Source organism: Rhea pennata, chromosome 19, assembly GCF_028389875.1.
Source record: "Rhea pennata isolate bPtePen1 chromosome 19, bPtePen1.pri, whole genome shotgun sequence".
NCBI lineage: Eukaryota > Metazoa > Chordata > Aves > Rheiformes > Rheidae > Rhea > Rhea pennata.
This window is the reverse complement of record NC_084681.1, coordinates 8,863,562-8,891,394: the sequence shown is the minus strand read 5'-3', so window position 1 is coordinate 8,891,394 and position 27,833 is coordinate 8,863,562. Positions and strand designations below refer to the sequence as shown.

At 49.5% G+C, this 27,833-nt stretch overlaps 1 protein-coding gene, 1 long non-coding RNA gene and 1 other non-coding gene across 8 annotated transcripts in view; all 3 read right to left on the bottom strand.

Moving 5' to 3' along the window:
- Positions 1-2,784, bottom strand: part of SEC14L1 (SEC14 like lipid binding 1) — a 42,214-nt gene extending 39,430 nt beyond the window's left edge. For 2 of the 3 annotated variants that reach the window (XM_062591524.1, XM_062591526.1), the window contains exons 1-3: positions 2,712-2,784; positions 2,141-2,276; positions 1,154-1,245 (exon numbers count right to left, since the gene is read on the bottom strand). In XM_062591524.1, coding sequence (XP_062447508.1) covers positions 1,154-1,216 — 63 coding nt within the window. In that variant the 5' untranslated portion in view covers positions 1,217-1,245; positions 2,141-2,276; positions 2,712-2,784. The remainder of the gene's footprint in view (positions 1-1,153; positions 1,246-2,140; positions 2,277-2,711) is intronic. The other variant, XM_062591525.1, reaches the window with a different exon arrangement.
- An 11,362-nt stretch (positions 2,785-14,146) lies between these two features.
- LOC134149006 (uncharacterized) lies at positions 14,147-27,209 on the bottom strand. 4 transcript variants are annotated; one of them, XR_009960329.1, is made up of 4 exons: positions 26,037-26,243; positions 22,573-22,620; positions 21,753-21,849; positions 14,147-14,869 (listed from the first exon to the last, which is right to left on the bottom strand). It is a non-coding gene; the product is annotated as an uncharacterized LOC134149006 (long non-coding RNA). The 4 variants fall into 4 exon arrangements; XR_009960327.1 differs by lacking the exon at positions 14,147-14,869 and adding an exon at positions 27,170-27,209 and having other exon boundaries at positions 21,719-21,849; positions 26,037-26,128; XR_009960328.1 differs by lacking the exon at positions 14,147-14,869 and adding an exon at positions 27,141-27,176 and having other exon boundaries at positions 21,719-21,849; positions 26,037-26,128.
- Positions 25,756-25,937, bottom strand: LOC134149224 (small Cajal body-specific RNA 16). Its single transcript, XR_009960382.1, has one exon. It is a non-coding gene; the product is annotated as a small Cajal body-specific RNA 16 (non-coding RNA).
- Positions 27,210-27,833: the final 624 nt, after the last annotated feature.

The window sequence follows — 27,833 nt, the reverse complement described above, 5'->3', positions numbered from 1 at the left end:
AACAACATAGCAAGGTACTAAAAGACCTTCAACTTATCATCACAGTCAGACTCTTCACCACTCGTGAGAACAACCACTCTCTGCCTTTAAGTGTTTGCCAGAGCAAAACCGGCATGTGTAATACTGGAAGCAGTTTCAGGAATATGATACAAAGAAAATGAAGTATTCCATGCAAAGTGATTTAATCCTTATTTGCCCTGTGACAGCAAAAAAGGATTGCTTCTCTAAGGAACTCTACACTTCAAGCCATGTGATCTATCTAAATATTTATACTATGAACACAATCAAAACTGCTCTCTGAAGCCATTAAACATAATACTTTCAGTAAATGAAACATAAAATGATTTTTATATTTTAACTGTTCCTCACTGGGAATAAGCTGACCTGACTGTTCCTCCTAACTCATGAGAGTCATACAGCTGTGGTTTTGGCTAAACATATTTAATGTCAAAGATCTACTTCCCTTTTTTTTTTTTTTTTTAAGAAAACAGAAAAAACAAATATATAATTTTTATATATATATACAAAATAGAAAGAAAAAAAGAGAGCATCTAATAGGATTTTCATTCTTTTTTAATTACCAATTGTTACATCAGCACACAGTTATCAATCATGCACCCAAAAGAATTTTTCTGTGGCCTCCTTAGCAATCTTCCCCACAGTAATATTTGGGGGGGGGGGAGGGGAATATTACTGTTGCTCTGAATGCTTTCTCTTCTTTCATTCAGGCTTCTTGTTTTTATGGCTCTCTCTCTCTCTCTCTCTGCTGTCTACTCCTGCAAATTCTACACTGGTGAAGACATAGCCATAACAATCTCTTAATCAACAAACTTGACAATTTCTCCCAGGCCAAAATGCTCCCCAAAAATCAACACAGAAGCACACTTCAAGTCCATTTTTGCTCCAACTTTAAAATGGCCCTGCCCATGAACTGTATCTAAACACTGGAGGGATGCGGGGGGGGGGGGGGGGGCATGCAGCAGGAGAATACATTACATAAAAAATCCTCTAGGGAAAGAGGAAACTGTCAAAACATTTCTCTCTCATTTTTTCTGTATCTTCAGATGCTCTATAGCACCTGTCAAACTGGACTAAGTACTTAGCGATGCAAGGAACCATCAAGAAAAAAACTATAGCAGAAGTTAATACTTACAGCCATAATTAACTCAAAAGGGTGTTTATACACCCGTACCGGGGATTGATACTTCTGCACCATAGCTGTAGTTAAGTATGATCAACTCAGATCTGAAAAAGAAATGTTTAAAATCATCTGTCAAATGCAGGAAGCCAGTTTTCATCTTATGGTACAGACAATTATTCCATATGTGATACTATACTAGCAGTTCTACAGGAAAACCTCCACAATTCCTTGAAATTTTTTCTTGGAACAAACAGTGGAGGTTGGTTAGGCTATCTGAGTTGGGCCTGAACAATTCCATACATTTCTGTCAGAAGTGACTTCTTATGATTTCTTCCAAAACCAGACACAAAAATAGCACATTTTCAGTCTGCACTTCAGCAGCACAGTTTTAACACACTTTACAGTCATTCACCTGGGCAATGAGACTTCCTGGACGGCTGCTAAGTATCAAACATACATACTAGCTACAGGCAAAACAGCACTGCCCAGGTTAGCAACACAACCTGTAAGGAAAATATATCCAAATTTGTGGAAGATTTCTCCAGTCAGGAAAAGCAGATAAAAAAAAATCCCAGACGTCATCACATTTTTTTCAGAAAAAAATATTGCATCATTACAGATATTGTGTTCTTTCACCATTTCCAAATTTTCAAAATATGACTTTTGAGAGAGAAACTTAACTTCCTGAGGAGGAAGTGAATTTCAGTTCAAGTTCAGTTCCAAGTTCAGTTGGAATTACATTCCAACATATAGATCAAAAAAAAAAAAAATCCCTAGAAAAAAATGAGCAGCAGCTGCCTCAATATCATTTTATCTGCCTACTCCAGCAAAGAGTTTGACCCAAACTCTCTCGAATGCAAATTAAGTTCATTGAAAAAATGCTGGCACTAGCAGTTGCAGATGAAAATACTGGCCGCTAGCCAGAGAGATCTTAGAGAGAAACAGCTTTATTAAAAGAAGTTAATTTTAATTTTGTTCTTTAACACGCTCCTACATTACCTACAGCACTTCGGGAAAGTCCTCTCGACTCCAGCTAGAGAGCACAGCGGACACGCATCGCAGGCGCTTCGAAACGCGAGTCTTAAGAAAGTTCACCTAACATCCTAGTCAAGGCAGGAAGGTACCCGCGACTGCTCTGTATTGAAAAAAAAAAAAAGAAAAAAAAACTGAATCAGCAACAAAGCTGTAGACAATTTCTAACCCTCGGAAAAAAGAACAGCTACCCAGCAAGGCAGCCCAGCGATCCTTCCCGCCGCCCGGCTCCACGGCAGCCGGGGGCCGGGGAGGCGCCGGCCCGGCGGCCACCTGCTCGGAGCCGGCAGCCCCGGGCGCCCGCTCACGCCCCGGCGGCCGCCGGCTCCCTCGGAAGCATCGCCCGCAAGCGCCGCCGGGGCTGAGCCGGGCGCCGCTGCCGCGAGCCGGAGGCGCCTCGGTGGGGGGGGGGGGGGGGGGGGCGGGCGGCCGTTAACGGTCGCGGGAAGGAGCCCCCGCGGGCGGATGCCACCGCCTCACGGAGCGGGGAAGCGCGCAGGCGGCGCGGTGCGGGGCGGCGCGGCGCGGCGCCTCTTACCGGCTCCCGTCAGCGCGGCCGGCCCGGCTCTGGCCTCATGTCGGCGCGGGGCCGCGCGCCGGTTCCGGCGGGGCGGGGGGGAGGGGCGCTACCGCCGCCACCGCCTGTTGTTACTAGTGACAGGGCGGGGGCGGGGCCTGGCCGCCCGCCAGGCGCTGCGCGTGCGCAGTCGCCGCGCGGGGTTGGGGCGGGGGGGGAGCAGCGGGCTCCCTCTGCCCGCGCCGCCGTCGCGCCTGCGCGCTGGCGCCCGGCGGCTCCGCGTGGCGGAGTGGGAGGGCGCATGCGCAGTGCGGGGCTGGGTGCGCGCGCGGCGCGAGGGGCTGCGTGTGGCGCCCCTGAGCGCTCCTCAGCGCCCGCCCTCAGCCGCTCCGCGGGCCTCGCTCCCCGCCGCCGTCCCGCCCGCTCCCCTCGGGCCGCCTTGCGCTGGGCCAGCGGAGGGGAGGCCGAGGCGGACCGGCGGCGCCCCTCGCGTCGGGGCCGCGGTCTCGCAGCGAGCGGCCCTCGGGGGCGGTGAGAGGGGCCCGGCCGGGCGGCGGTGCTGGGTTTAAGGCCTGGTCGCTCTGGGTGGGTGCGAGGGCCTGGAGGAGCTGCTCGGGACGCACTGTCTTGCCAACGTCGTGCCGGCATCTGGGAGAAGCTGCCCCTGGGGACGTTGCCGGGACTTGGTGCAATGTACCAAAAGCAAAAAAAACTACTTTTTTTTCTATAGCCCTAATATATCGCAAACTGTCTTAAAATAGGGACTTGAAAACTAGAGGCGCCTTCATTTCCTTCATTGATTCTGTTAAATGCGCTCTACATTTTTTTTTTCCTATTGAGCATATTTCATTACTGGTATATTCCCTCAGAAAACAAATCCCTTTACTAAAACCAAGGATCATGCTACTGTGCCTTTGGTACTATTCTTTCTCTAGGAAGGTTGAACTTGCAGTTGCTATTAATTAGTGATTCAGCTACAGCTCTTCCTTACACCAACCATGCATCTTTTAAAGTTAGTCAAGAATAGTCTTGTCTGATCTGAAATTCGCTGTTACAAGTTGTTTAATGTGTTGAGAAACTGTTTCTCTGAATCTTGATTCTGCTGTGCTGTTTGGCCAGCTGTGTTCACATAGCTGCATTTAACTGGTTAATCTAGTAACTTTGTAATTAGGTTTAGTTATCTGATTGATATTCCCTGCCGTTATGCCTGCAACATCCTTTTCCTGCTCTGAAAGCCTGAGATATAATCCTACTAGCACAGCAGGCTGAGGAATTTACGCCCACTCAGATTCTCCTTTCTTCATAACATTTCTCTCTTTAGATTCTGAGGAATCTATAAACTCTTACAAAGTGCCATTATTCTCTATTTTACCGAATGGCCATGTAACCAGAAAAACCTCATTAGGACTTTTTAAGGTATTTGAACTTTATTGACAAAGTAAAGGAATTATTAATGCATAATTCAAAGGCTGAATTGTGGCAAGTGTCTATTCTATCTTCTACAGAACCAGTAATCTTAACAAAAGAGACATAGCTAAGGAAATGACTGTTTTAAAATACCTCTATTATTGTTTATAATCCCGTTGACTCTTCTCTTATGAAAGCCCCGGCAAGAGCTGTTAGAAGGAATATAAATGAATAAATGAGTGGGTGAAATGTTTAAGGAATGCTGTGAGGTATGCTGTGGATTGCAGCCCAGAGGGCAGAGGCTGAAAGTACAAAACAGTCCACATTTCCAGAAAATAAGGAATGCAGCTTGTTAGATACGAAGTTGAGGCCTATGGAGGTGAGCTAAGGTCGGTCAGTCTCCACCATGTGAATATGTTTCCTGGACTGTGTTCCCTCACATTGTGATTCCTGATTACACAACTCAGAGTTCAGTTATTTATTCTATTTCAGGCAATACTCTCACGGAAATTAATGAGAACTGTTGGTAGTCAATCCCTTATTAATACTGGTAACTAACTTAAAGTGCAATTGACTGCGAGCAGCGTGGGGCTGATGTTCTGGGCATGCATACAGGAAAAGACCCAAAATGCCTCCAGGCCTTGCTATAATTCAGTATAAGCCTGTGCAATTTCAGCACGCAGAAACTTGCTCTGTTTTCTTTTGTTTGCATGGAGAATCTGAATAAGAGTGAAGTGGTCCTTGCTTCTTATTGTCCAGTAGATCTCATCATCACATGTGCTTAAGAAAAGAGATCGGTAGGAGTATTCAACAAGATAGGACATGCATTCATTCAACTTCTTGCTGCTAAACACTAAGTACATTAAGAGTATGTGAAACAAAGGATCAGATTTTGAGTTCAGCTATACTAAAGTTCTTCAAGGGTAATCCCCTATAAACCTGTTCCATCCGAATCCCTGGAGTTTCTTATGTACCACTTGCTCACATGAAATAAATCCCTAGTTTCTAAGCCTTTAAAACCACAAAAAAGGTCCCAAGTAACAATGGTTTTAAAAAAAAAAAAAAAAAAAAAAAAAGGAAAAGAAAAAGAAAAAGAAAAAAGAAAAAGAAAGCATGATGACTGTCACAACAGCTAATAGGACAGAACTGTGCCCTGGGGACATACAATTCTAATTTGCACATAGTTCATACTGAACACATTGTAGATTCTAAATAAGGTGTCACAATTTTTTCTTTCCTTTGTCAGTCTAAGGAGCCAGCATCTGGGGATGCTGCATGCTATGTAGTCTGAATTACTTTACTCCTTTGCTCTTAGAAAAATAGTAATTGTGACATCCAGGTTAGGTACTCCAGGGATGTGTCAGAATATGCTGTCTGTAACAACTATGTATTTTTGAAAACTCCCTGTAAAATGCACTGCAGAACTGATGCACAAGAGGAGAAGTATTTCCACATATTTTTGGAGATCTTAAAGCACTTTGTAATGACAGAGAAGATATTAATAATCCCAATATGCAGATGTAAATATTGAGGCTCAGAAAATGCTATAGAAGTGTAAAGTCAGTATTAGAGAAAGACCACAGCTCTTGGCTTTCAGGGTGATCACTTCCTTGTTTCCAAATGCTGCTGCCTTTGGCTTTTCAGTAGTTTTCCACCACTGACAAGATTGGAAACTGGGGAAAATATGTCCAGACCTGCCTGAAATCATGGAGATGAGCTTAGTGTATGAAAGCTAAAGGGCATTAAACTCTCAAGTAGAGATTTTCTTTCAGGAGTAAACTGACCCTAGTTTACTGTAGTTTAGTGTGGTATAAATGAAGATGTATTAACTTCATACTGTTATTCGAGTTATCTGAACTTTCTCATGTATCACTGTTTAGAAAATCCTTGAATGAACTTGTACCCTAGAGCCTTTTGCGTTTTGATACCACAAATAGTCAGAAACATGTTTTTTCCTGTGTTCTCAAGTGACCGATAGGAGAATTGAATCGGAGGCTGGGAGATGACCAGAGACATTCAGCTGCCAGTGTTCAGACTCCAACAGCTGACATCAGAGCACGGATGCCAACGACATGTTGAGTTATGCAAACGAGCATTAGCAAATAGGACTAACTTCTGATACATAAAATATATGAATCAGGTTGAGCATGTGACCATGGAAAGCATTCCTTGTTCACATCCTCTCATTGCAATTTGTACAATGCTTCCTACATGAAATTCAGTGTCACTGCTTGTAAGCAATGCAGTGTTAATGCAGCAGCAAGTAGGTGGGAAAGGGGGAGGTTGCCAGCACATAAGTAATTAAAGTGTGATGAAAACCAGCATAGTGTAGATCCTGGATGAAGCATCAAGCCCAACACCTATTCCTGTATCCACCCTGGATATTCATAACACTCAGAAGGTTGACAGTGCAGATGTCAGAAGCAAGGAATCTGGAAACATCTGGGGCACCCGCAACATGACTTTATCCCTCAGACCTAGGAGATGGCACAGGGGGAGCCAAACTGTGAAAGCGAAGATTTCAAAGGGAATGTATTTTGCATTATAGAGGGGAAAATGTTTGGAGAATAACTTCTTTGTTAGGATACCATATTGTTGGTGGAAGATGCCATATTCATAATACAAGAAGCTAGAGTTCCAAGCAAGTACGGGTCTACTGAACTTTTGGCAATGCCCAGGGCTGTGAGATGCCTCGTTTTACCAAATGCCTTTGGTGATACCACTTGAACCCAACTGGCACTGTCTGGAAGCTTTCTGATGAAAGCTTCCTGATGGTGAAAATGCAGTTACCAGTTGCCTCTCTAAAAAGGAGACTCAGAGGACTGCCTGGGTGTGATCAGTTATCAGTGACACTTTTCCATCCTTAGAAAAATATTGATCTCAGCCAAGAAGGATAGCATATGCAAGGATGAGTAAATTTCCTATAAAAACAAATACAAAGGTTGTTTAATATGTTGTGGTTTTTGGTTTGGGGGTTGGGTTTTTTTGTAATAGCAGAGGAGTAACGAAGAACAATTGCTTATTATTAAATGTATTCCACAAATCCAGCTCCTTTTAAAGTACACCTGGACTCCTCCAGCACTTGGACTGTACCCTGCAGGCAAAGACTGTGCCCCTTTCACAGCAGCTCAGTTGGGACAAGCCTTCTTTGTGGCTGCTGCTCTGCTAGTAGGAAAAATGCTTATATCTGTTCAGCTTATTCCCATGCATGAAGGAAAATGAGACATATCATTATGAGGCACTCACATGCTGAAATAACTACCAGTATAGCTATTTCAGGGTTTACTTTTTAAATCACACTCCTAAGTGTAATAGTTAAAGCAGCACAATCTGTTTGTGGATCAGGCCTGTGCTGGCAGCCTTCGTGCAAGGATCTCTTAGAAAACATTTGGGAAACATAACTCTCATGATGCTACTTGCAAGCCACAGAAATGACTGCTTATCTCCTGTGATCAGCAGAATTCTGCATGAATTCCGGCCCCGTATCCAAGGCAATCTCATTATTTGCTATCCACACTCAATCTGCTTGCTAATTTCTTTCTCCTTGTGGAGGGGGAGGAACCTTTCTGTGCTCCGCAGGAGGGCCTGTGTTTTGGAGATTAAAGAAAGCAAGCAAGACATAAAAAAAAATGTCACCCGCCTGCAGCAGAGAGAGCCTGGATGGAGAGTGCAATTGGGAGACAGATGTTCTTTCCAGTTGAATCCTCTGTGGCAGATTCCAGGGAGTTCAGCGCTCCGGAAATGTGTTAGACAGAGGGCATGGTGAAGCAGAAGGCTGCCTGCATCCGGGGAGCTGGCACGCTGCAGGCAGCAGCTCTGCTAATTCTGACACGGCTGCAACGCTAATGTGCCTCAGCCTTGAGAACCCACTGGCTCTCTCCATCCTGGAATTAATTTGGCTAATGTATTGCGTGATGGAAGGCCACGTTTGCCATCTCTTTACTAGACAAGATTAAACAGAGATTGATAGTGTCCTCTGTCCCTGGTTAAGGGATCTTTTAACAGAGCTCCGCTGAAATGACCCACAGAGACTTTGGCCCATTTGTCTAGGGATGAGAGACGATATATTTAACTCCTAATGGCTCTTGTAGCTGTCTGCGTTGGGCAAGCAGAGCCTGAGGAGAGAAGGAAGAGGCGAAGTTGCCATTTGAGCCAAGCTCTGACTCTGCAATGCCTGTTTTCTGGGGAGTTTTCTGAGGGCAGCTTCTAAATAGCAGTTTCTAAGTAATTTGCTTGAAATGAACTGAACGGTCCAGCACAGCAAGTCTATTTGCAGTCGTGGTTTTAAGCTAGTAGCTACAGACTAATGCCTGACCACTAAATATTCAAATTAGCTAATGAACAGCTGTTCTGTTTTATTTGCTTTTGGTCATAAGCAGCCTGAGTCTGAATTAAGGAGGAGCCCAACAGCAACAAGAACCTGTGTGTCCCACTAGAATTGTCTAAAGGGGTTTATAAGCGGTAATAGCTTGTGTAAGACCAGTTGAGCGATCCCGTCCTCCTCCTGTAGATTCAGTGAATTGAATGTTTTGTTTCCAGCTTCATACAGGACGTGCTCCTTCTCCCTTATCATTGCCTGGACAGACGCAGGGAGCAGCTAGCAGGCCGTAACGGCCAGAATCCAAACCCTCCAGGCTACTGGGCTGTACAAGAACTGACAGAGCTCTGTCTGACTTTGAGCTTGTTTTTCTGACAGAAGACTTCCTGCTATAAAGAGCAGAATATTCTTGAATTTGCCTCAGAACATGGGGAAAGTATAAATTAAGAAATTTTGCTTTTTCCTGGCTTTGATCAGAAGACTCCCCTCCAGATATATTTATTCTGTGCTCACCTGTAGCTCAGAAGAAACATTCATCAGTGCCAGGATCCTTAAGAGCAGGGGCATCAGCAGGCTCAGCCCTCCAAAACCACAAAGTGAGAGGCCAAGAGAACACAGAGAGCTGGGACCAACACCACCACGGGCACTGAGACCAGCTGGGTGGCTGAGGGGGTTTCTAATGTGTGATGGAGAACACTTGGTTGCACTGTTTCTGTTGTGAGCAAGAAAGGAGGGAGGAAGAAAGGAGGGAGGAAGAAAGGAGGGAGATCTTAAACACTCAGCAGGTAGCAAGAGGGTGGGAGAGGTCATTGGTGGACATCCAGGCAGAACTATTTAAGCCCTTCTTTCTCCAAATAGAGTTGTACTTTAATGTATAAGGCAACAGACTCAAGTAAGCTGTTGTGAATCTGTTGCCAGCTACTTCTGCTGGCCCTGAGCCAGCCAGCAGGAGATCTTGTGCACAAGGATGTGCCCTGAAGTCAGGCCAGCTGAAGCTGGTTTAGCTCATTCAGCTCCCACAGAAGGTGCAGATCCTACAAGGTCTCCTAGAGGTCCTAGTGTTGCCCGTTATGATCTTACAGGGAAGCTGGGGCATCCCCTTGATTTTTCCATTAGCACTGGTGGCCCATGTTGGGATGGCTCCACATAGCTCGTTCTCCCCAGAGGCAGTGCAAGCTAAAAGCTCAGCAGGGGCCTGCCCTGAAACATGGGCTGGTAAGTTCCCAGCCTGCCCAAACAGCAGGGACAACATCTGCCCAGCATGTTCACTAAAAGATGACAGCCACTTAGGGAAGCAGGAGGATGCAAGATAAACAGGATGACGTGGGAGGGACAGCAGAATAAGGTCTTTGCACCTCCACCAGAGCTCAAGATAAATACATTTTATGTCTCTCTCAACAGAAAAGGCCTTTCTGAAGGGGACTGGGCCAGCAGTTTACCATCTCCCTGTGAGATGCAAGCTCCATGTTCAGTAAGCAACCGCAGTACTGTGGGCCTTCCCTCTCCATCACAGTTGTGGCCACATCCAGCCCTGTCACATTTAGCAGCACACAGAGAACTACAGGTGATTTCAACAAAACATTTGCACAGGGATGTAAGCCACTTCAACACAGCACTGCTCAAACTAACCCAGAAGGAGGTTTTTAAATGTAGGCAAGCCTAATTGCCCCAAAAAAGAAGAAGAAGAAGAAGAAGACAAGGCTGTGCTATGGGAACAATATTGTGTATATGATCAGATTTAGCAGGACACAAGCAGCCTAAGGGTCTTTTTACATTTGGCTTGAAAAGGCTGAAAATAGCACCTCAAACCACATTCCTTTTTTACTTTGCCATCTCCTCCGCCTGTTCTGTTCACTGGCACTTTTACATGCAAAGCAGGGACTGGGTTGCAGGGCCCTGTAATTAGACTCCAGCCCAGCAGCTGCAAAGAGAACAGCTGGAGGTGTTATTTTTGTGGGTTATTAATTGACTCCAGGAAAAAAAAAAAAAAAAAAAAAAAAAAAAAGCCCAGCAAACACAGAGAACCGGCAAGCTGCAGCACACAGCCACATGACAAGGTCTTAACGACAAAAAAAGATAAAAGAGCGAGCCCAGTATCCTAAAGCCGATTAGTTACAGCAATTTCTCCAAAGCTAAATTTAGAGAAAAAATCCTCCCCCATCTTCAGCTCCGTTGGCGGAGATCAGAACACACAGGGAAGGAGATAGTGAGAAGCTGCGTTTTTTTTTCACTTAACCCCCTCGTCGGCTGCAGGAGGAAAGCGCTGCTTTGGTGAGGCTCCCCGCGCTTCAAAGCAGATATCCTGCCGGCTGCAACCGTGCCGCCTCTCGCACAGGGCGCGGACAAGCGCAGCCGCCCTCGCTGCCGGCGAGCGCGGCGCTGGGGTCGCAAGGAGCCTGGCCCTGCTCTGCCGCTCGGCTCGCCGGTGGGCCAAGCTGCCGTGCCTGGAGCAGAGCCGCGCGTCCTTGGACCCTATTTGCTGAAACGGAGGCAGAAGGGAGCCAGGAAACCTCCCCCCCTCCGCAACCCCTTCCTTCCTCCCCTGCTCGCTGTGCGGTCCCCAGCGGTCGGGATGGAGGGGGGAAGAGTCTCGCCGCGAAACGTCCGAACGCGCGAGAACGCTCGGCCCCCACCCGACTCGCTTCGCGGCGTGGGCGCGGGCGCCCAGGAGTCAGCGACGCCGTCTCGGCGTCCTCGCGCCTGGATGCCTTCGGCAGGAAAACGAAAAATAAATAGATATATAAAAGAGTCCTTTTGATAGGGCAGCAGGCAAGGCAAAGCCACCTGCGGCCCGGTGAAACCCCGAGTCAGTAAGGAAAAGCTCTGCTGCGGTGGTGGGAGCCAACCTCATGCAAATGCCCAAGCTGTTGCCTCGACAAAATCCACAACCATCTCTTTAAGCCACAGGCAAATAAATAACCAGTGATTCGAGCAGAGTCCAGGGAACCAATGAAGCGTCTCAGATTCATGGGAAATTCACTCAGCCCTTGCCTGGATCCTGCCATCCAGGATGGCCCTGTCTCCAGGACAGCCAGTAACACCAGCCCAGGTAATGCTGGGCCTCCTCCTTGGTCAAGCCCTGGCTTTAACTTCTGAAAATAAATCACCGTTGCACAGATGAGGTGGAGTAGCACCTCTCACAGCTCACGCTGAGCCTTGGTTAGCTGCCCGGCAAGGGGAGCAGGCACCCCGGCGGCTCGCATCTCTCCCAGGGCCGGGAGAGCAGAGCTAGGCTCCCTGCGCTCAAGCATCCTTTCTGCCGGCCGCCAGCACGGAGACGGGGGGAGGCAGCAGAGAGGCTGCTGCTTGGGATCTGCCTTGCAAACGTCTTGCCAAAACTCAGCCCAAGGACGCACCTCCCTCCCCTGCACCGCTGCAGCCGTTCGCCGTTAAGCGCCCGATGGGATGAGGGATGGTGCTGTGCTCCGTGGCACCGGCACAGGAATTTCTTCACACATTCTTTAAGCTTAACAGCAAGTGGATCACAAGGGGCCGCCTAGACACAAAGAGCTCTTGTGCCTCTGCTCCTGGCAGGGCTTCACGGTGACCATGTCTCCAGCGACTGCAAAATCACCCAGCAAGATCCACTCGCCCCTTGCTGCCACCCAGTCACAAGGTGCTCCCCAATGCTTGGAAGCTGTAAGCAAGACAGACATCTTTAGAAGAGGGGTATGTTTCTTTCTGACCTCAAGCCTTGCTGGTAGCCACCCCATCTGCTTGGCTTTGGGGTGTTTTTAGGCACTCAAACACATGGGTTGGCCATGATCTCTGGCTGGCAACGTGCTGCAGGCAGAACCAGCCCCAGACTCCCAGGCTCAACATAGGCCACGGATGGGCACCCAGCACCTGGGGGGGCTTCGAATCGACGCTGCGCCGGCCTTCGCTGCGATGGCCGGAAGGCTGCTCTGTGCCTGATCCCGTCCTCTTGCAACAGGAGCGGCAGCAGCTGGCAGAAGAGGGTGGAGGCAGCTGGTGATGCTCCTCTGGAGTTACCCAGCGCTGAAGGACCCACTAACTGCCTGCGGCAACTGGCGAGGAGGGCTGGTGGGAGGCAGCGCGGAGGGACGTCAGCCTCCCACGGCGGGGCAGGAAGCTCCCTCTGGCTCAGCTCCATCCCCACGTGTGTAACAGCCCATCACTGCTCCCAGCTGGGAGGCTCCAGCCAGCTCCCGGGCCACAGTCCCCATCTGAGGGTCTCTGGCGGTAGGACAGACCCTGTACCGCAGCCCTCCTCTGCTTCCCAGTGGACAGGTTTCTTCGCTAGAGGCTGCTGCCTTCCTAGGAAAGTCCACGTTTTCTACTCTCCCCTTTAGAGACTGTATTTTAGGTGCAACCAATTTATTCTTTAAGACAGTCCTTTTGAAGAAGCAGTAAACTCTCAAACTCCCTGCGCCCCTCTGCTTGGGCCTAGCTCCCAAGAGCAGCTGCTTTCTTCACCCCCGGCAGCACTGGGACTGTCCTCGAGGACAAAAGCTCCTCTGCTGAAGCCAGCTCTGCCCGCTCTCCTGCCACGCGCTACGACCCGGGAAGAGACGTCGCAGCTCCCGCTGGGTGACAGCACGGCATTCCCGTACGCGAGGGCTGCCAGGCGGTCCTGCGTTTCCTCAGCCATAATGCGCCCGCTCCGTATGCAGTGTCCAACACCTGCAGCCCACCCTGAGCCCCAGCGAAGCCGAGTGCAGGGTTCACGCTGGCCTGTCCCCTCGCTGGAGAAACCCAGAGTTCTTCAGCTTCGGTGCTAAAAACAGGTAAAACTGCAGGGGACACAAGCGTGTCGTGTCCCCTCCAGCCCCAGGACTGCGGGTCTCTTTGGGAGGGCAAGGCTGGGTACCCACCTTTCCCCTCTCCCATTAACGCCACCAGCACGGCAATTGCTCCACGGCCAACCCCAGCGGAGCGGCTGTGGTTTTGCGCAGACCCTGTATCCCTGCAGCGCCTGCACTGATCCCTCCTACGCTACCTTTAAGCTCGGCAAGCGAGCTGCAAACATGCTGCAACGGAGTTCGGCGTGGGCTGCGCAACCCGGCTCAGGTCTGGGGACGCGCGTGTTGCCAGCTCATGCAAAACGCTGGCGGTACCAGGTCTCTCCTGTGATTTTTGCCTAGTAAGACACAAGATGTGCCATCTGCACTACCAACACATCTCTCCCCGAGGTCCAAGGTGGTGCACGCAGATCGCCAGTACTTTGGGGACAGAGGAAGAAAAGGAAGCTTCTTCGAGGGATGCCTGAACCACAGGTGACTTCCCGCAGAGCTATCTGCGGCGAGCTGCAGGCAGCCTCCGCGGTCGCACCAGGCATCTCTGCAAGCACGTATCGTGCGGGACATGGATTTGAGCGCAAAGTACGTCAGGCTGGCTGAAGGAGAGGATCAGGAGTGACGTTCTTCCTGGCCGCTCCATCCTTGCCCACACAGCTGGTGGGATGACTCCATGCAGCTGACGGTGCGACGTGATTAGCAAACAAATGATGTATTTGCACCAGGAGCAAAGAAAAGGGAGGAAGGGAGGGGAAAGCCAGAGAAACGAGCCACATATACGGATGGTAGCACGCAGCGGTGAGCTCTTTAAAAATCTGCTGAGGAAGGCACTTGTACAGCACATGGTTGGGTCAGATCAATGAAGCTGCAAAGTACCTCGCTCCTGGCAGCCACACAAATCCACTTTCTAATGAAATTTACTGCAAGTGGAATTTAGGTCACTACTCGGAAGCATTTAGTTTATTCCAGGCAGCTTTTAAAATATTTAAGAAATAGCTGTCAAATTAAGCCTGATCGTATCTGACTCCAAGGCCCAACTTGGAGGCGCAGCAGATTTTGTAGCTAGAGCGTAGAAATTTTTTGAAGCTTTTTTGATTTCTCCCCCTGCCCCCATCATCACAGCACGGTGAGTGAAAGCAGACCATCCCCGGCCGTGCTATCCCGGCATGGCAGGGAAGGCGGATTAAGGGTCCAAGGGATGCTCAGGCAGTACCTACACCTCACACAAGCCTCCTCTCTCCCACGGGACCGGAGCGGTGAGAAACCCGGGCACGACCTCCCTCTGGCCTGTGTCTCTCTCCAGCTGTAAACTGCAGGATTTTATTTGCTGCTGAAAGGTAGCCGATACCCGTTATGGGATCTGGAGGGAGACAGCCCGAACACCAGCCCCAGGGAGCAGATCCTCTTGCATCGCTCACTGCGGAAGCTCATTTTGCTGTAGCCCCTGCTGCTGCTGGTGGTGGTGATGGGGGGAACATTCACATCTTGGAACGTTTGAGGTAACTACATTAAATCCAGGAAAGGGTCTGGCCTGGTGTAGCAGTTGCTAACAGTGTTCCCAGATGTTAGGCTCTACGAGTGCTGCCAAAGCCTCTTCAGCGGGTAGCGGGGAGGGAGGAAAGGTGGAAACCAGGCAGTTCCTTGGCTGTTTACACAGCAGAAACGTCCACAGCCCCAACTCTCCGTGCTGTCAATTCCTGTACAAATCAGAGCAAAAGCACACGTTTCCTCTTCTGACAATGCAAAGTTCAACAGTTTGCATAAGACATTGATAGGATTAACTAATTCCTGACCCAGCTCAAGGTCCACCCAACAGACATGGACCCGTGATTTTCTGACCTAAGCAGAAACCAGGAGCAGGTGAGGTGAGAGCGAGAGGAGGCTGGGGAGCACCGTCTGGCTCCGCCAGCGCCATCCCAGCAGAGAAGCACCCAGAGGAGGGCAACGAGGGAGCCTCAGGGCTAGCGGGAGCTGTCGGCTCGGCGCAAGAGGAGAAAACGTCTCCAGAGAAAGGTGCTCGCTGGAAAACGCTCTGGAGGCCAAAGCAGCTTTCACTGCTGCTGCATGCACCAGCCTCTTCTCGCTGCATCCCCTCGTCGCGGGGCCCCGCTTGCCTCCGGCCAGGCCCCCAAGCGATGAAGCAAAACCTGTGTGCGACATGCAAACGCTTCTGCCTCCTCCTCCACTTGGTTGCATGTAAATACGCACTTCATGCTCTACCGATGGAGGATTTGCTTTGCACTGAGCTGCTCGCTGGCCCTGGCCACCAGTCCGGCTTTGCACCAGCACCAGCGACCCAGGAGCTCCCTTCCTCCATCGTTCCCTGGCACGCTGAGCCGAGGCCGGAGGGGCCCACGGGATGCACTGCCACCGCGCAAGCGCCATGCCTCCCTGCTCGACCCGTCGGGTGCCGCAAAGCCTGTCCACAGCCACGAACAACAGGGACGGGCCGCTCGTCTTCCTTCAGAGAAAATATCCTCCCTCCACAGCTCCACAAGCCTATCTTAAAATCAAGAAGTACTAAGCGCCCTGTCAGGGGGATATGGCCTTCTTTCCCCCCACCCTGTGGACAAGGGTCCCCCACCCCTGGGGCCAGGGAGCTCTGCACGGTTTCATGCTCTGCACCCATCCCTGCTGCCACTGGCTGCACGAAGCAGCAATTCCTTTCCCAGTCCCAAGGGATTCAGAGAACAGGCCCCATATTTTAAGTTTTGAGCATTCCACATGAACCAGTTGAGAAGGGAGGCAAGCAGGACATCCTGCTGCAGGTTATGTTTTCCCACATCTTTATGGCACCTTAGCCAGGCCCAATTTTCCTATCCCACAGGAAATTCCAACACTGACATCTCCAGATCAGGCCAAATTCAGAGGGAAAATACTTTCTTTTGCAGAAAACTTAAAAAAGAAGTTGCAATTCTAGAGCACTGGAATGAGGATCACTTTAAAAAGAAACATTCATAGCATCATGACGCCCCAGCCTGGCTGGAGTACACGAGCAGCATCCTTCAGCCCGGGGATAGTTAGGATGAGCAACACCTTCCTAAGAGACCATGGCTGGGCCAAACGCCACCTTTCCTCCTGGGAACGCTCCGTGATCCTTCAGCACGATCATCTGCAAACCTGTGGGAATACGTAAGAGCCAAATGGTGACTGCATTCTCCAGAGCTTAGAAATGGGGCTCCTGGAGGAAGATGGTCAGACCAGGGCTTCAAGACCTGGATTCTTGTGTAGGAGCAAACCCCTGACCCAATCAATAAAAATAACCTCCTCAAAGAGTGCCTGGAAGGGAGAATCATCCCTGAACCTGTAGGACTACCTTAGTCTACAACACAAACGCGCAGGTTCCTGCAAAGGGGTCGGCTATTGCTTGTACCTCGTGCCTTGGGTTGGCAGATGAGCAGGGACCGGTTCACCACCTAGTTACTGCTGCTCGTCTCACTGACAGGGTGTACAGAAAAAGGTGACAGTCTATAATATCCAGGGGGTGAAGAGGGGCAGCTCTCAGAGTCTCCAGTCCTGGTGGCATTTCCAAGCCCAGCATATGGAAAGCACGGAGGACACGCAGCGCCTGCTCAAGCCAAGCAAAAACCTCACACGCAGCATTGGTGAGAAACCTGACAGCCTCACTCTACCTTCACCAAGACTGAGTTTCCTCTTCTTCCATTTAGCAGATCCTGATTAGCTCCTGCTAGTCAGAAAGATGATGAGAGTGGCTGCCCTGCCTTAGTGGGTCGTACAGACTTTTATCAGGCATGAACCTCCTCATCGCATGGCATTGCGGGTGGCAGAGCTGCGGGTGGCACTACCACTTACCACGGGTGCCTGCAAGCACAGCAGAGAGGGCACCGACCCTCTTTACTCCACCTGCAACCAGACCTCTCTGGTCGAGGGGGATCTTTTTTCCCCTGTGTTACGAAAGAAAGAATAGTTATTGCAGAAAATTTGCGTCCTAATCCAAGAATGTTGACCAGAAGTTTTTATGGTCTCTAAAGAAGTTTGCTGCCCAAACTGGCTGAAAAATCAAGTGTGAAGGTCCCCAGGGAAGTCCCCTGGCAAGGGCTGACCCTCGGGTATGGTGACAGAATCACAGCCCTATTCTGGCATGTTTTCAGGCATCTTCCTAGCAGGGAAAGGAATCAGCTGTGTATCAGAAAAAGCAGTGTTTCCTGAAACCCAAACACAACCCAAATACAAGGTACTGCTCAGCAGTGTGCGTGACGCTACCTTACTGCACACACTCATTTTTGCAGTGAAGATCTGGCTGTTACCCCACACACCAGCCGGCTCTCCCGGGGTAGTGCTGCCGTCTGGCGGGGCAGTTTCTGTGGAGACCAGATGTTGGCCGCTAGCTAGCAGAGTTTGAGACTGACCTCACCTGCAGCACTGAGATCTCCAGGACCTTCAGTCCAGCAGGATTTTATTTGCAATAAGAACACCTGCTAGAGACATTAAAAAAGAAAAGTTATGTTGTCAGAAGTATGAGAAAAGCTTGCAAACCGTTTGTGTTTGCTATCGTAGGTTCACATTACAGCAAAGCTGATGACTGATCTCTTTCCCATCCAAAAAGCACAAAGAGTAGAACTTTTTCCCTGAAAGCCATGGGACCAGGAAAGCATGACCTCCTTGTTGAGAATCAAGAAAAGAGCATCAGCTAGACTAAGCAGTGCCAGTGAGGCTGCAACTCCACAACCAGCAGAGCTGATCTAACAGCTCGATGGTGCCAAAAGGCAGAGGTCTGGCTCCTCACCACGTCCCGCTCCTGGCTGCCCTGCCCCCAGCATCCACCAGGACGTTCTGTGGGTCAGCTCAGCTCATTAATCCAGCAAAAACCAATAAAGTGCTTTCAGCAAAACACAATAAAATGCTTTTCTGCCAGGCTGGTGAGCTTCCAGCAAGGGGCAAGAAATTGCGGACCAAGAGCACAGTAAGCAGCGCGGCTCTCCTGCTGCACCAGCTCCCGTCTCGCGCGCTCGGACCGACTGGAGGAACCGTGGCAGGGCACAGGGCTGAAACGGCAGAGAAAAGCCATGCACTGGCAAATGCCCCAGGATTCAAGAGTGCATGAGAAGAGCAGAGGGGAGATCCAGGCCTGCAGGAACTGGGATGCACATGTGTAATGATTTAACGCTACTTCAGTCCATTGAGCAATTTTCAAGCAGGCTGACAGCATCAGAGAAAGGTCAAAAGCTATAGAAATCCACGGGCAGTGTAGGGGCTCTCCTGCTTTAGGAGCATAAGCACAGTGCAAGGGCAGGGCTTGGAGGGCAACCAGGACTATAACCTGCCAAAGAGCAGTATTCCCTCCAGCAAGCAAAGGCCTTGCTCCAGCAAAGCGTGCTTCCTCTCAAGCTCGCAGTCAGCACGTGGAATTTGTCCAAGCAGATAACTCATTGCTCTGGAGACTCATGTACTCATGAGATGAACTATTCTTACCCACTCAGGAAGGAATGTCTTTCAAACAGCAAAAACAAGTGCATAGCTCAACCTTATCACAGCACACAGGACGCAAACTACAGAGAAAGGTCCTCCAAACAATTACTCATGCTTCAATGGTAAGGTTTTATTTACAAAAAACACAGAACCACAGTAGTGGCCAAAGCACTTTGCTCACAACCTCCTTCCCAGCAGGGGAAGGAAAACAAATGGAGCATGCTTCGAGAGCTGGGGTAAATCACAGCATCGAGGGCCCAGGAACGAGGGAGTAAAGGCTTGATAGCTGCATTGGAGGGCTCTCGCCAAAGAGCTCCTGCCACTGACTCATGTAGCACCCAATGGGAAGCTCAGCCTAACCTGAGCAGAAGGATTTGGTCAAGAACCAAAAGGCTCATCTAGGCTGAAATATAGATGGCTTTGAAATACCCCTGCTCACCCTGGAAACAGCAAAGCTGGGCCAACATCCAATCAAGGCAACTGCAGCTTCTTTAAAATAAGAGTAGCAAGATCATGAACTGGTGAGCATCTTGGCTTAGAAAGAAACTATCAGCTACAGAGACCCTCAGGCAAATGTAACACAAGCTGACCTTAGGACTGCAGGAATTCAGTGGTCCATCTGGCAGTAACTCGATGCAAATCTCTTCTGACTCAAGCTGCAGGATCTCAGCCTGCCTCACTAGGGCACGATATACATCCCTGGCTTTTGCTTCTGTGTGCGCTCCCTCCATCTCCTTGAGTATTTTCTAAGCACGCGCAGGTCCCATAGATGCAGGCACCAACCATGCCCTCCAGCTCCCTCTGCACCCATCCTGGGTGCACTAAGTTCTCAGCTGCCATTTAAAAGGCTCACAGCAGCTTTAAGTGGTAGGAAAAAAAAAATCAAATGGGCAATTGATAAAGCAAACCTGGGCACACCCATCTTCCTGGGGTAAAGAGACACTACAGAACAGGCAACAGGGAAAGAGGAAAGAAATCAGGGGATACATCACTCACTGCTCCAAACAGGCATAAGCTGCTTTTACAATGCAATCTGAGAATCACTTCAGCTGATAAATAAGATACTTAAGTATGATTTGCAATTTACACAGCTCAAAATACACAGCTGACCCATTTTTCCACAAGTCAGTTCTGCTTTTCTAGAAATTAAGTATGTTTACAATCTCTAATCCACTTTACATGTCAGTAAACAGAGACCTCAGTGCACTGAGTCTACAGAAGCTGCGTCCTGACTACGCATCAGCCCGAAGAGGCTTTTACCATAACTGTGCTTCTAGCATAACTAATCAACTTCAGATGCTGGACTGTTTTTTGCAGCAAGAACCCAAGAGATCAGCTGGGATGAGCTGGGAACTATGCTTGGCAGTCACGTGCTTATGACCATAACGAGACAGAGTATCTGCCAGAAAACGCCAGGGAAAAAGTATGGTTTCTTAAAGGAACATGGCGGCCAACCTCTCATTGATCTACTCTGAATTCAAAATCTTTGAAAATAAACATTATTTTTTCTACAAGGTCAAGGTCCACAAGCCACAAGGTCAAAAAGATATGTTTCCTTGAAAATAAAACAAATGCAGAAAAGCTACTACATATTTCTTACAGTATTTGAGTGTATAGAAATGTTACTGTCTCTCAGTCTTAGGCTCATCTAATGCTCAGTCTTAGGCCCATAATTCCCTGTGTCCAGGACCCTTAAGGGCCATGTCCAGACCTGGCCCTTAAAAATCAAGGGAGGTATTCAGGAGCCACACCACTACTATCAGGATTACTCTTCATCTAGACACTGCTTCTTTTGCTCATTTATTAGCACTCTGACTCCTCTCAGGCTACAAGCGCCAACCCGTTTCAGCTGCCTCACCAAGGCAATCCAAGGAGCCTCCATCCCAACACAAAAAACCACATTAGGTGAGGAAACCAGCTCAACACTGGCCCTCAAACCAAGAACTGCTCCCCCCTCAGATGTAAAAGGCTTCAAAATGTCTGCTGAACCCCCACAGTACCAGCAGCTAGTGATCATCCCAAGCTGCACCATCAACTACTCACAAAGGTGCCCATCACTCCTTTAGATACTTCTTTTTAAGGGCTGCGAGTGCTGTAGCACAACCAGCAGTGCTCAGGACTGGTGCTGGGTTCTGTCCTGCTTGAAATTCTGAACACAGAGCTTTTATGGGCAAACATTACTGAGAAATCCTGCACTCAAGCCAAGGAGCCAGTATGGCCACTATGAGCTTTAACAGCTTCTGCAGCACTTCACACAAGCATTAAACACAGGGAAAACACACAGCTTGTACTGAACCCAGCAACTAGCACGGGTCCCGCCACATTTCACATGTGAAGGGGAATTAGAATGTGAGAACTGCAGATTCAGTGGAAATTCCTTCTTACTATGAAAGGAAATCTAGGAGCCAAGCTCTTCACTGTCCAAATTAAGAGTTACAGTACTAGCTGCCATCAGCAGCGATACATTTTACTACTCAAGCAAGACTTGGTATGTGCAAATTCAGCTGTCCAAGCAATCTCTTCCAGTACTGGAGGTAGTCATTAACTGTATCAAACACCCAGCAGACCTGCCTCCCCTCCAGACACAGACAAATTGCTTAAGAGAAATTCCTGGATGTTCAACAGCCAGTGCTGGAGATCACATGGACTTCACTGCTAGTGCAGCAGATCAGTTATATAATCCACATGCAAGCTGGACAGCTGCCAGTTTGAATAACCAAATTCTTGAACTGGAATGTAATCCCACTGTGGCCTTGCTGCATGCATATCTGATTAAAGGAAGAAAGTCTCCGGGTTCTCGAGTTTCAGTGAAATTCGACCATTCCATGGAGCCTAACACCCTCTAGTGGACAACAAAGCTTGTCACACCGAGGAGATAGTCTCAAATTCTTCAGGGCTGCTCTAGTGACTGCCAAGGCTGAATTACTCCTATAGATCCTCAAAGCACCACATCTAGGGAGCACCATATGTCACTGGACTGTGACTGCCCTGGACAAAGGCCACAAGTGTCAGCACACAAGAAGTAATTTTATTTGCCTATGGGAACTTGCAGCGTGTTAAAAATTGTTTTGTTGACACTCTATAGCAAGTGTTAAATAAGGAGAATGGAACAAGAGTCAGCTTTGAGAAGTGGATTTTATTCATGCTTACCATCTTATTATCTAAAAGGACCAAACATGGGAAAACTGAACTGAAGGGCAGGAACAGGTTTTCATCATCATGCAGAAAGATCTTCCAGTCCAGCCACCTGGAAAGAAACGATCAGGACATTCAGTTAGAGCAAGCATACTGCACGGAAAACTGGGCAGATGACAGGGCTGTTCAAAGTGTATGCCAGATAGTTAAACGGAGCAAATCTGTCAAGAACCACTAGTGATCCAGAGCCCTTTTGCAAATAATTACATTGCATGTTAACTGAAATAAGAAAATATTTTATCATTTAAGTTTGTTGACAGAAAATCCCTCAAACAAATTAACATTGTTTTTAAAACAAAGACTCTTCAAGCTTAGAGATTTTTTTCTAACTTAGGTCCAACCCTTCCATCTTATGCAAAAGTCTGACAAGTTTTAAATATAGCTGTGTATTTACAGATTTTGGATTTAAAGGATATACTCAGCTCATTTTCCTGTTGCAGCTAAGGTCAGGCTATACACAATCACCCTACCCAAGGCTTCGTAAATGCTTTGTTCTGATAGCTCATGTGGTAGAAAATATCAATTTTTAACCCAGGAAAGAGTGACATTAGTTAAAGTGAAAGGAAACGCTCATTCAAACAAAACTGGAAAAAGATGCCTGTCTGAAGAAACACAAAGATGAAGTGTTTTCTAATTGCAGCCTGAGTCTGTTAGATGGCTCTGACAAGATTAATCCAACATTAGAAGACAAATCAGAAAGAAAGGATCAGTTACAGCTTCAAAGCATGCAATTACTCATCAGAGAGCAGAGAGTCAGCAAGTTCAACTCTGTCACCTAGGAGGAGGCGTAGACTAAGCAGCCACTTGTGGTCAGCAGGAACATCTAAACAGAAGAGCAGAAAGTATTAAGCACAGCACATTTTGACATGTGTAGACTGAAAAGCTGCTTAAGAGGTTTCTAAGCTTTAAAATACCATGTAGTTTTAACAAACACCTGGCACAAGAGCCCAGCCTGCAGCCCAGAAGTGAACTTCCCTCTCCCTAAGCACTTCAGGAAACTCCATCATCTTTCAGCCACTGCACTTCAATCACACATGACAATTTTGCTTTGATTCAAAAGTCATCCAAATGGCGGGATATTCACCTTAAAACAGTCCGCAAAGGACCAGAAAGGAGATGTTAAATTGCATCACAGTTACAATCACACCTCAGGTACAGTACTTGCTTAGGCAGGATCTTTAGGAAGAAGCAATACCCTTTGCTTCTTGAAACATTAGATACCTATGAGGAAAGAAATAAGCTTTCATATCCATCTGCAGAGCACTGCACTAAAGTGTGCTCCACATTGCCTGTTAGCTTTGCAAGCTTAAAGCCAGCTGCAGGTAACTCTACAGATTCTTTCACCAATGTAAGATAATAATGCATTTTCAGAATAATCTTGTGTAAAAGATGGATTGAACCACTCTGCCACAGGTGCTTGTCATTTAAAATAGCAGTTGCTTTGTTATCTCATCTAATAAAGCAACCTAGTTTTACTATCCTCAAATAATCTCTCAACTGAGTGTTTTTTTTTTTTTTAATGAAAATACAAGGTGTAAAACTAATTATCTGGCAGTAGCAGGCTCATCATAACAAGAGAAGACCACAAGATTATTGTGAAAAAGCTCTCCTAATGCAACACTACCTAGAAAGGAGCCACTGATATGCCTCTACTTGGAAACTGGAGAGCTCCCAATTCTTCACGTGGTGGCATATGACTAGAAGCATTGCCAGCTTTTCTGAGGGCAAACTACCACTGCACTGCCTGGAACAAAGCCAGTTTTGGAGTAGCCAGTTGCTGATAATTCAGACTAAGAAACCTGCATCTTACAGCCCAACATGGGCTTCCTTCCTAATCCTGTTGTGCAAGAGGCCCAGAAAACCTAACGCCAACTACACCGCAGAACGCCAACAAGACTCTGCCCTGGGAACTGCCAGTGAGGCTCATTGCTGATACCCGTGGGGCTCTTCGTAGTAAGGGAGGATTTTAACAGGAAGTGTCCCCAGCCCACAGACACCCTTTAACTTGTGCTACTGGGTTTCTTTGCCTCTTCCTGGGCTTTGCTAACCATATGTGGCATCTCTGTTTGTGGACACAGAGAATTTTACTTGCCCAGGCTTTTAGTTGGAAATCTAGCTAAAGCTAGAGACTGTTGTCCTATACAGACATGTCTTCTCTGGATCAGCATCATCTAGAAGCATCTAGGACAAGCAGCACATCACTACCCAGCTCTCTAAAGTCCTTTCCCATAGCATTCCTGCCATGAAAATTTCCAGTAGCACACCAGCATCAGTTACTGCTTTTGGCCATCACCTTCTTTCCAGCATGTAGGAAGCTACTCTCAGACTGTGGGTGTTATGGTAAAATGACACTATCAGATTAAGCACACAGCTGACCAGATCACAGATGGAAACGCAACTGCTTTTCTGTGCGAAGAGCGAGAGCGCACAACACTCAAGTTGGTTTGTACTGAGAGTGGAAGGTCAGGTGTGTGGCCAGCAGAAAGCCTGCTAGCACAGCATTAACCTCTCAGATGGGTCTGAGCAAACTAGAGCCAGCAAAGTGAGCTTCTACTGGCTCGGTGTCACAGGGATGCAGCACTCTGATATGGCACTAGGAAGCCCAGAGGCAGAAGTACTATTTCATTTCTACCAACATAGATAAAGTACAAACTGTGTTTCTTCAAAAATGCATTGCCTGGAGGACAAGCAGATGGGACACACAGAATTAACACAGAGCTTGTTAAACCAGCATGATGCAGAACCACAGTGTGCTGGAGCACCTGTGATAGCACCTTGTTCAGGTACTGCTACTTAGTGTCTGATTTGTAAGACTTGTTTAGAAATGCAAACTTTGTTTCTACAAGAAATACAACATTTTGGCAGCTATTGCACGGACGCAGTTCACACTGCGGTCTCTACAGAACAGCGTAGATCCTTAACAGAAAAAAAGCGAAGTATGGCAGGGAGAAAAGGGGGGCAGGAAAGCCAACTTCTCCCTCTCCTGCTTCCAGCTACACAGTCTGTCCTCTCCCGCATGTCACCTCTGATACTGTTGCTCTTCCCATAAGCATCTTTACTCCACTAAATGTAGTATAAAGCTACCCACTTTTCCCCACCTTGGCTTGTTTTTACTGTTTTACTGGGTTAAATCAGCTCACAGAGGCCTAACAAATCCTAGAGCCAGCTCAAGATATGCAAAGGGGGAATTGAGCAGGGATCGGGGGAGCAGGGATCCCATTCCAGCAGCAATGATATGTTAAAGTCAGTTTGTCCTGAACTGCACTTAGAGCTCAGTTATTGCTAGCACATCAGCTGCAGCCACTCGCAAAGCATCGTCTGAGGGCAAAGCTGGTTAAAGGAGTGCCTTCCAGCTTTTCAGTTGTACTGGAGCAACCATCTGGGGTGACCTCCCTATGAACCAGATCACCCAGCCGATAAGAACAACAAGCAAAAAAAGTGCTTTTGCGAAGCCTTTTTTTTTCCAGAAGTCTAGATCACTCTGGAGTTGTGTTCACAGTGCAGGCCTTCCTCACCCTCCCCCTTCCCCTACTTGTGGAAACATGTGTTCTCCTTAGCTGTGACCTCTTCAGCTGAGCTAGTCAGATGTAGGAGGAAAAGAAAAAAAAAAAGAAAGAGGAACACTACAGAAAGTAACAATTGTAACAGGAGAACAAAAACACACAACCTCAGACAAACTTTTACAAATTTCTCAAGTAAAGAATCCTAACACTGAGTATACCCCACTACATGGAAAATAGAAGTTTGGGAATTCAGATAGCATCAGTGATAAATTAAGTGAGAACATATCAGCTATGTACCTACAGTCTAACTCCAATGTCTGTAAAACCAGCTTGTAAAGGAAGGGCAGTACCAGATTCCTTTTCATAGATGCTTTCCAAAAGAAGATGTGGTATACATTAAGGAAACCAATGTACAAGCCATGAAGTATACCTTTTCTTGCCTTAAAATAGGAATTGCTTGTATGCAGTATCATACATGACCATCAAAATGCTCCATGAATGCTCACACCTGTTACTGCATAGGACAAACTCAAGCACAGAGTCTGTGTGGGAATTAATCTCGGGCACGGGTGAGGCTCGCCGGTACGAGGCCGAAACCACCTGGCTCCAACCACACAGCAGCCGCTCCCCAAGCCCTGGGCTCTCTGCAGCACCCACGGGTCTCCAGTGCTTCTGCACAGCTGCACCCTACACACGAGGGGACGCAAGAGGAGGACTTGCATTTATTCTCACTTACCTGATGAGCAGAACCGTTAAATGCAAACTTAATGACTTTCCCTCCTGATTCCAAGTTGTGGCATCTTCAGAGCTAAATTCTGGCAGGAAATTCTGGGAAAACCAAGTTCAGAGAAACCCCAGACCGAAGGCCCAAGGCAGACATCAGCCCCGGGGCCCGCTGACGCGCTGCGCCCGCCCAGCGAGCGTGTTCAGCCCGCCCTCCCAGGCCCTGCACCCTGCACCCACAAGCGCTCGCCCTCCTCCAGCCTCGGCCCCACACCGCAGCTCTCCCACTGCCCCACACCCCGCACCCCCATCACCCTCCTGCACTGTGCACCCCACACCCGCACACCCCAGCGCAGGTCCACAGGCTCCCAACACCTCCCCCCCAAAGCACAGTCCAAGACAGGCTTGTTGCCTGTGGGACACCCCAGCTCCCCCCTGCCCTGCGCCCCGCACACTGCACCCCCAGCTCCCCCACACCCTGCACCCCCAGCTTCCCCTGCCCTGCACCCCACACACTGCACCCCCAGCTCCCCCCCACCCTGCACCCCGCACACTGCGCCCCCAGCTCCCCCCCACCCTGCACCCCGCACACTGCGCCCCCAGCTCCCCCACACCCTGCACCCCCAGCTCCCCCTGCCCTGCACCCCCAGCTCCCCCTGCCCTGCACCCCCAGCTCCCCCTGCCCTGCACCCCACACACTGCGCCCCCAGCTCCCCCACACCCTGCACCCCGCACACTGCGCCCCCAGCTCCCCCACACCCTGCACCCCGCACACTGCGCCCCCAGCTCCCCCCTGCCCTGCGCCCCACACACTGCACCACCAGCTACCCCCGCCCTGCGCCCCACACACTGCGCCCCCAGCTCCCCCCCGCCCTGCGCTCCACACACTGCGCCCCCAGCTCCCCCCCGCCCTGCGCCCCACACACTGCGCCCCCAGCTCCCCCCACCCTGCGCCCTGCAGGCTGCGCCCCCAGCTCCCCACACTCCCTGCCCCCCACAGGCTTCACCTCCACTACACGAGCTCCCCAGATCTCCCCCCGCACACTGCACCCCCAGCCCCTACCGCCGCCCCCCGTACACGACCTCCACACCCCTCCCGCCCTCCACGCGGACCCACCACCGGATAAAGAAAGACAGGAAGCCCACCGAGACCCAAGCGCGGCTAGAGCGCCACTCAGCACTTCCGGCCCCGTGAAGGCCTCCGGGCCCCGCTTTAAAGGGCCAGCGACTCACCCGAGGTTCCCCCCGCCCCCGCCGGCGTTACTATGGCAACCAGCCCCCGGCGTGCTGAGGGGACAGGCCGCTGCCGTGGGGATGGGCCCGCACTGCCGTGGGGAAGGGTCCCACACTGCAGTGGGGATGGCCCAACACTACCGTGGGGAAGGATCCCACAGTGCCGTGGGGAAGGGCCCACACTGCCGTGGGGAAGGATCCCACAGTGCTGTGGGGAAGGGCCCACACTGCCGTGAGGATGGGCCCCACACTGCCATGGGGATGGGCCCACACTACCATGGGGAAGGATCCCACAGTGCCGTGGGGAAGGGCCCACACTGCCGTGAGGATGGGCCCCACACTGCCATGGGGATGGCCCCACACTGCCGTGGGGATGGGCCCACACTACCATGGGGAAGGATCCCACAGTGCCGTGGGGAAGGGCCCACACTGCAGTGGGGATGGCCCCACACTGCCGTGAGGCCACGTCCCAAGCGCAGCATGGCTCCGCGTCCACGACGGGCCGCCACGGCGCACGGAGCTCCCTCCGCTCCGTCCGCGCGCGCAGCGGCAGCTCCCCAAGCAGCGGTCGCCCTGT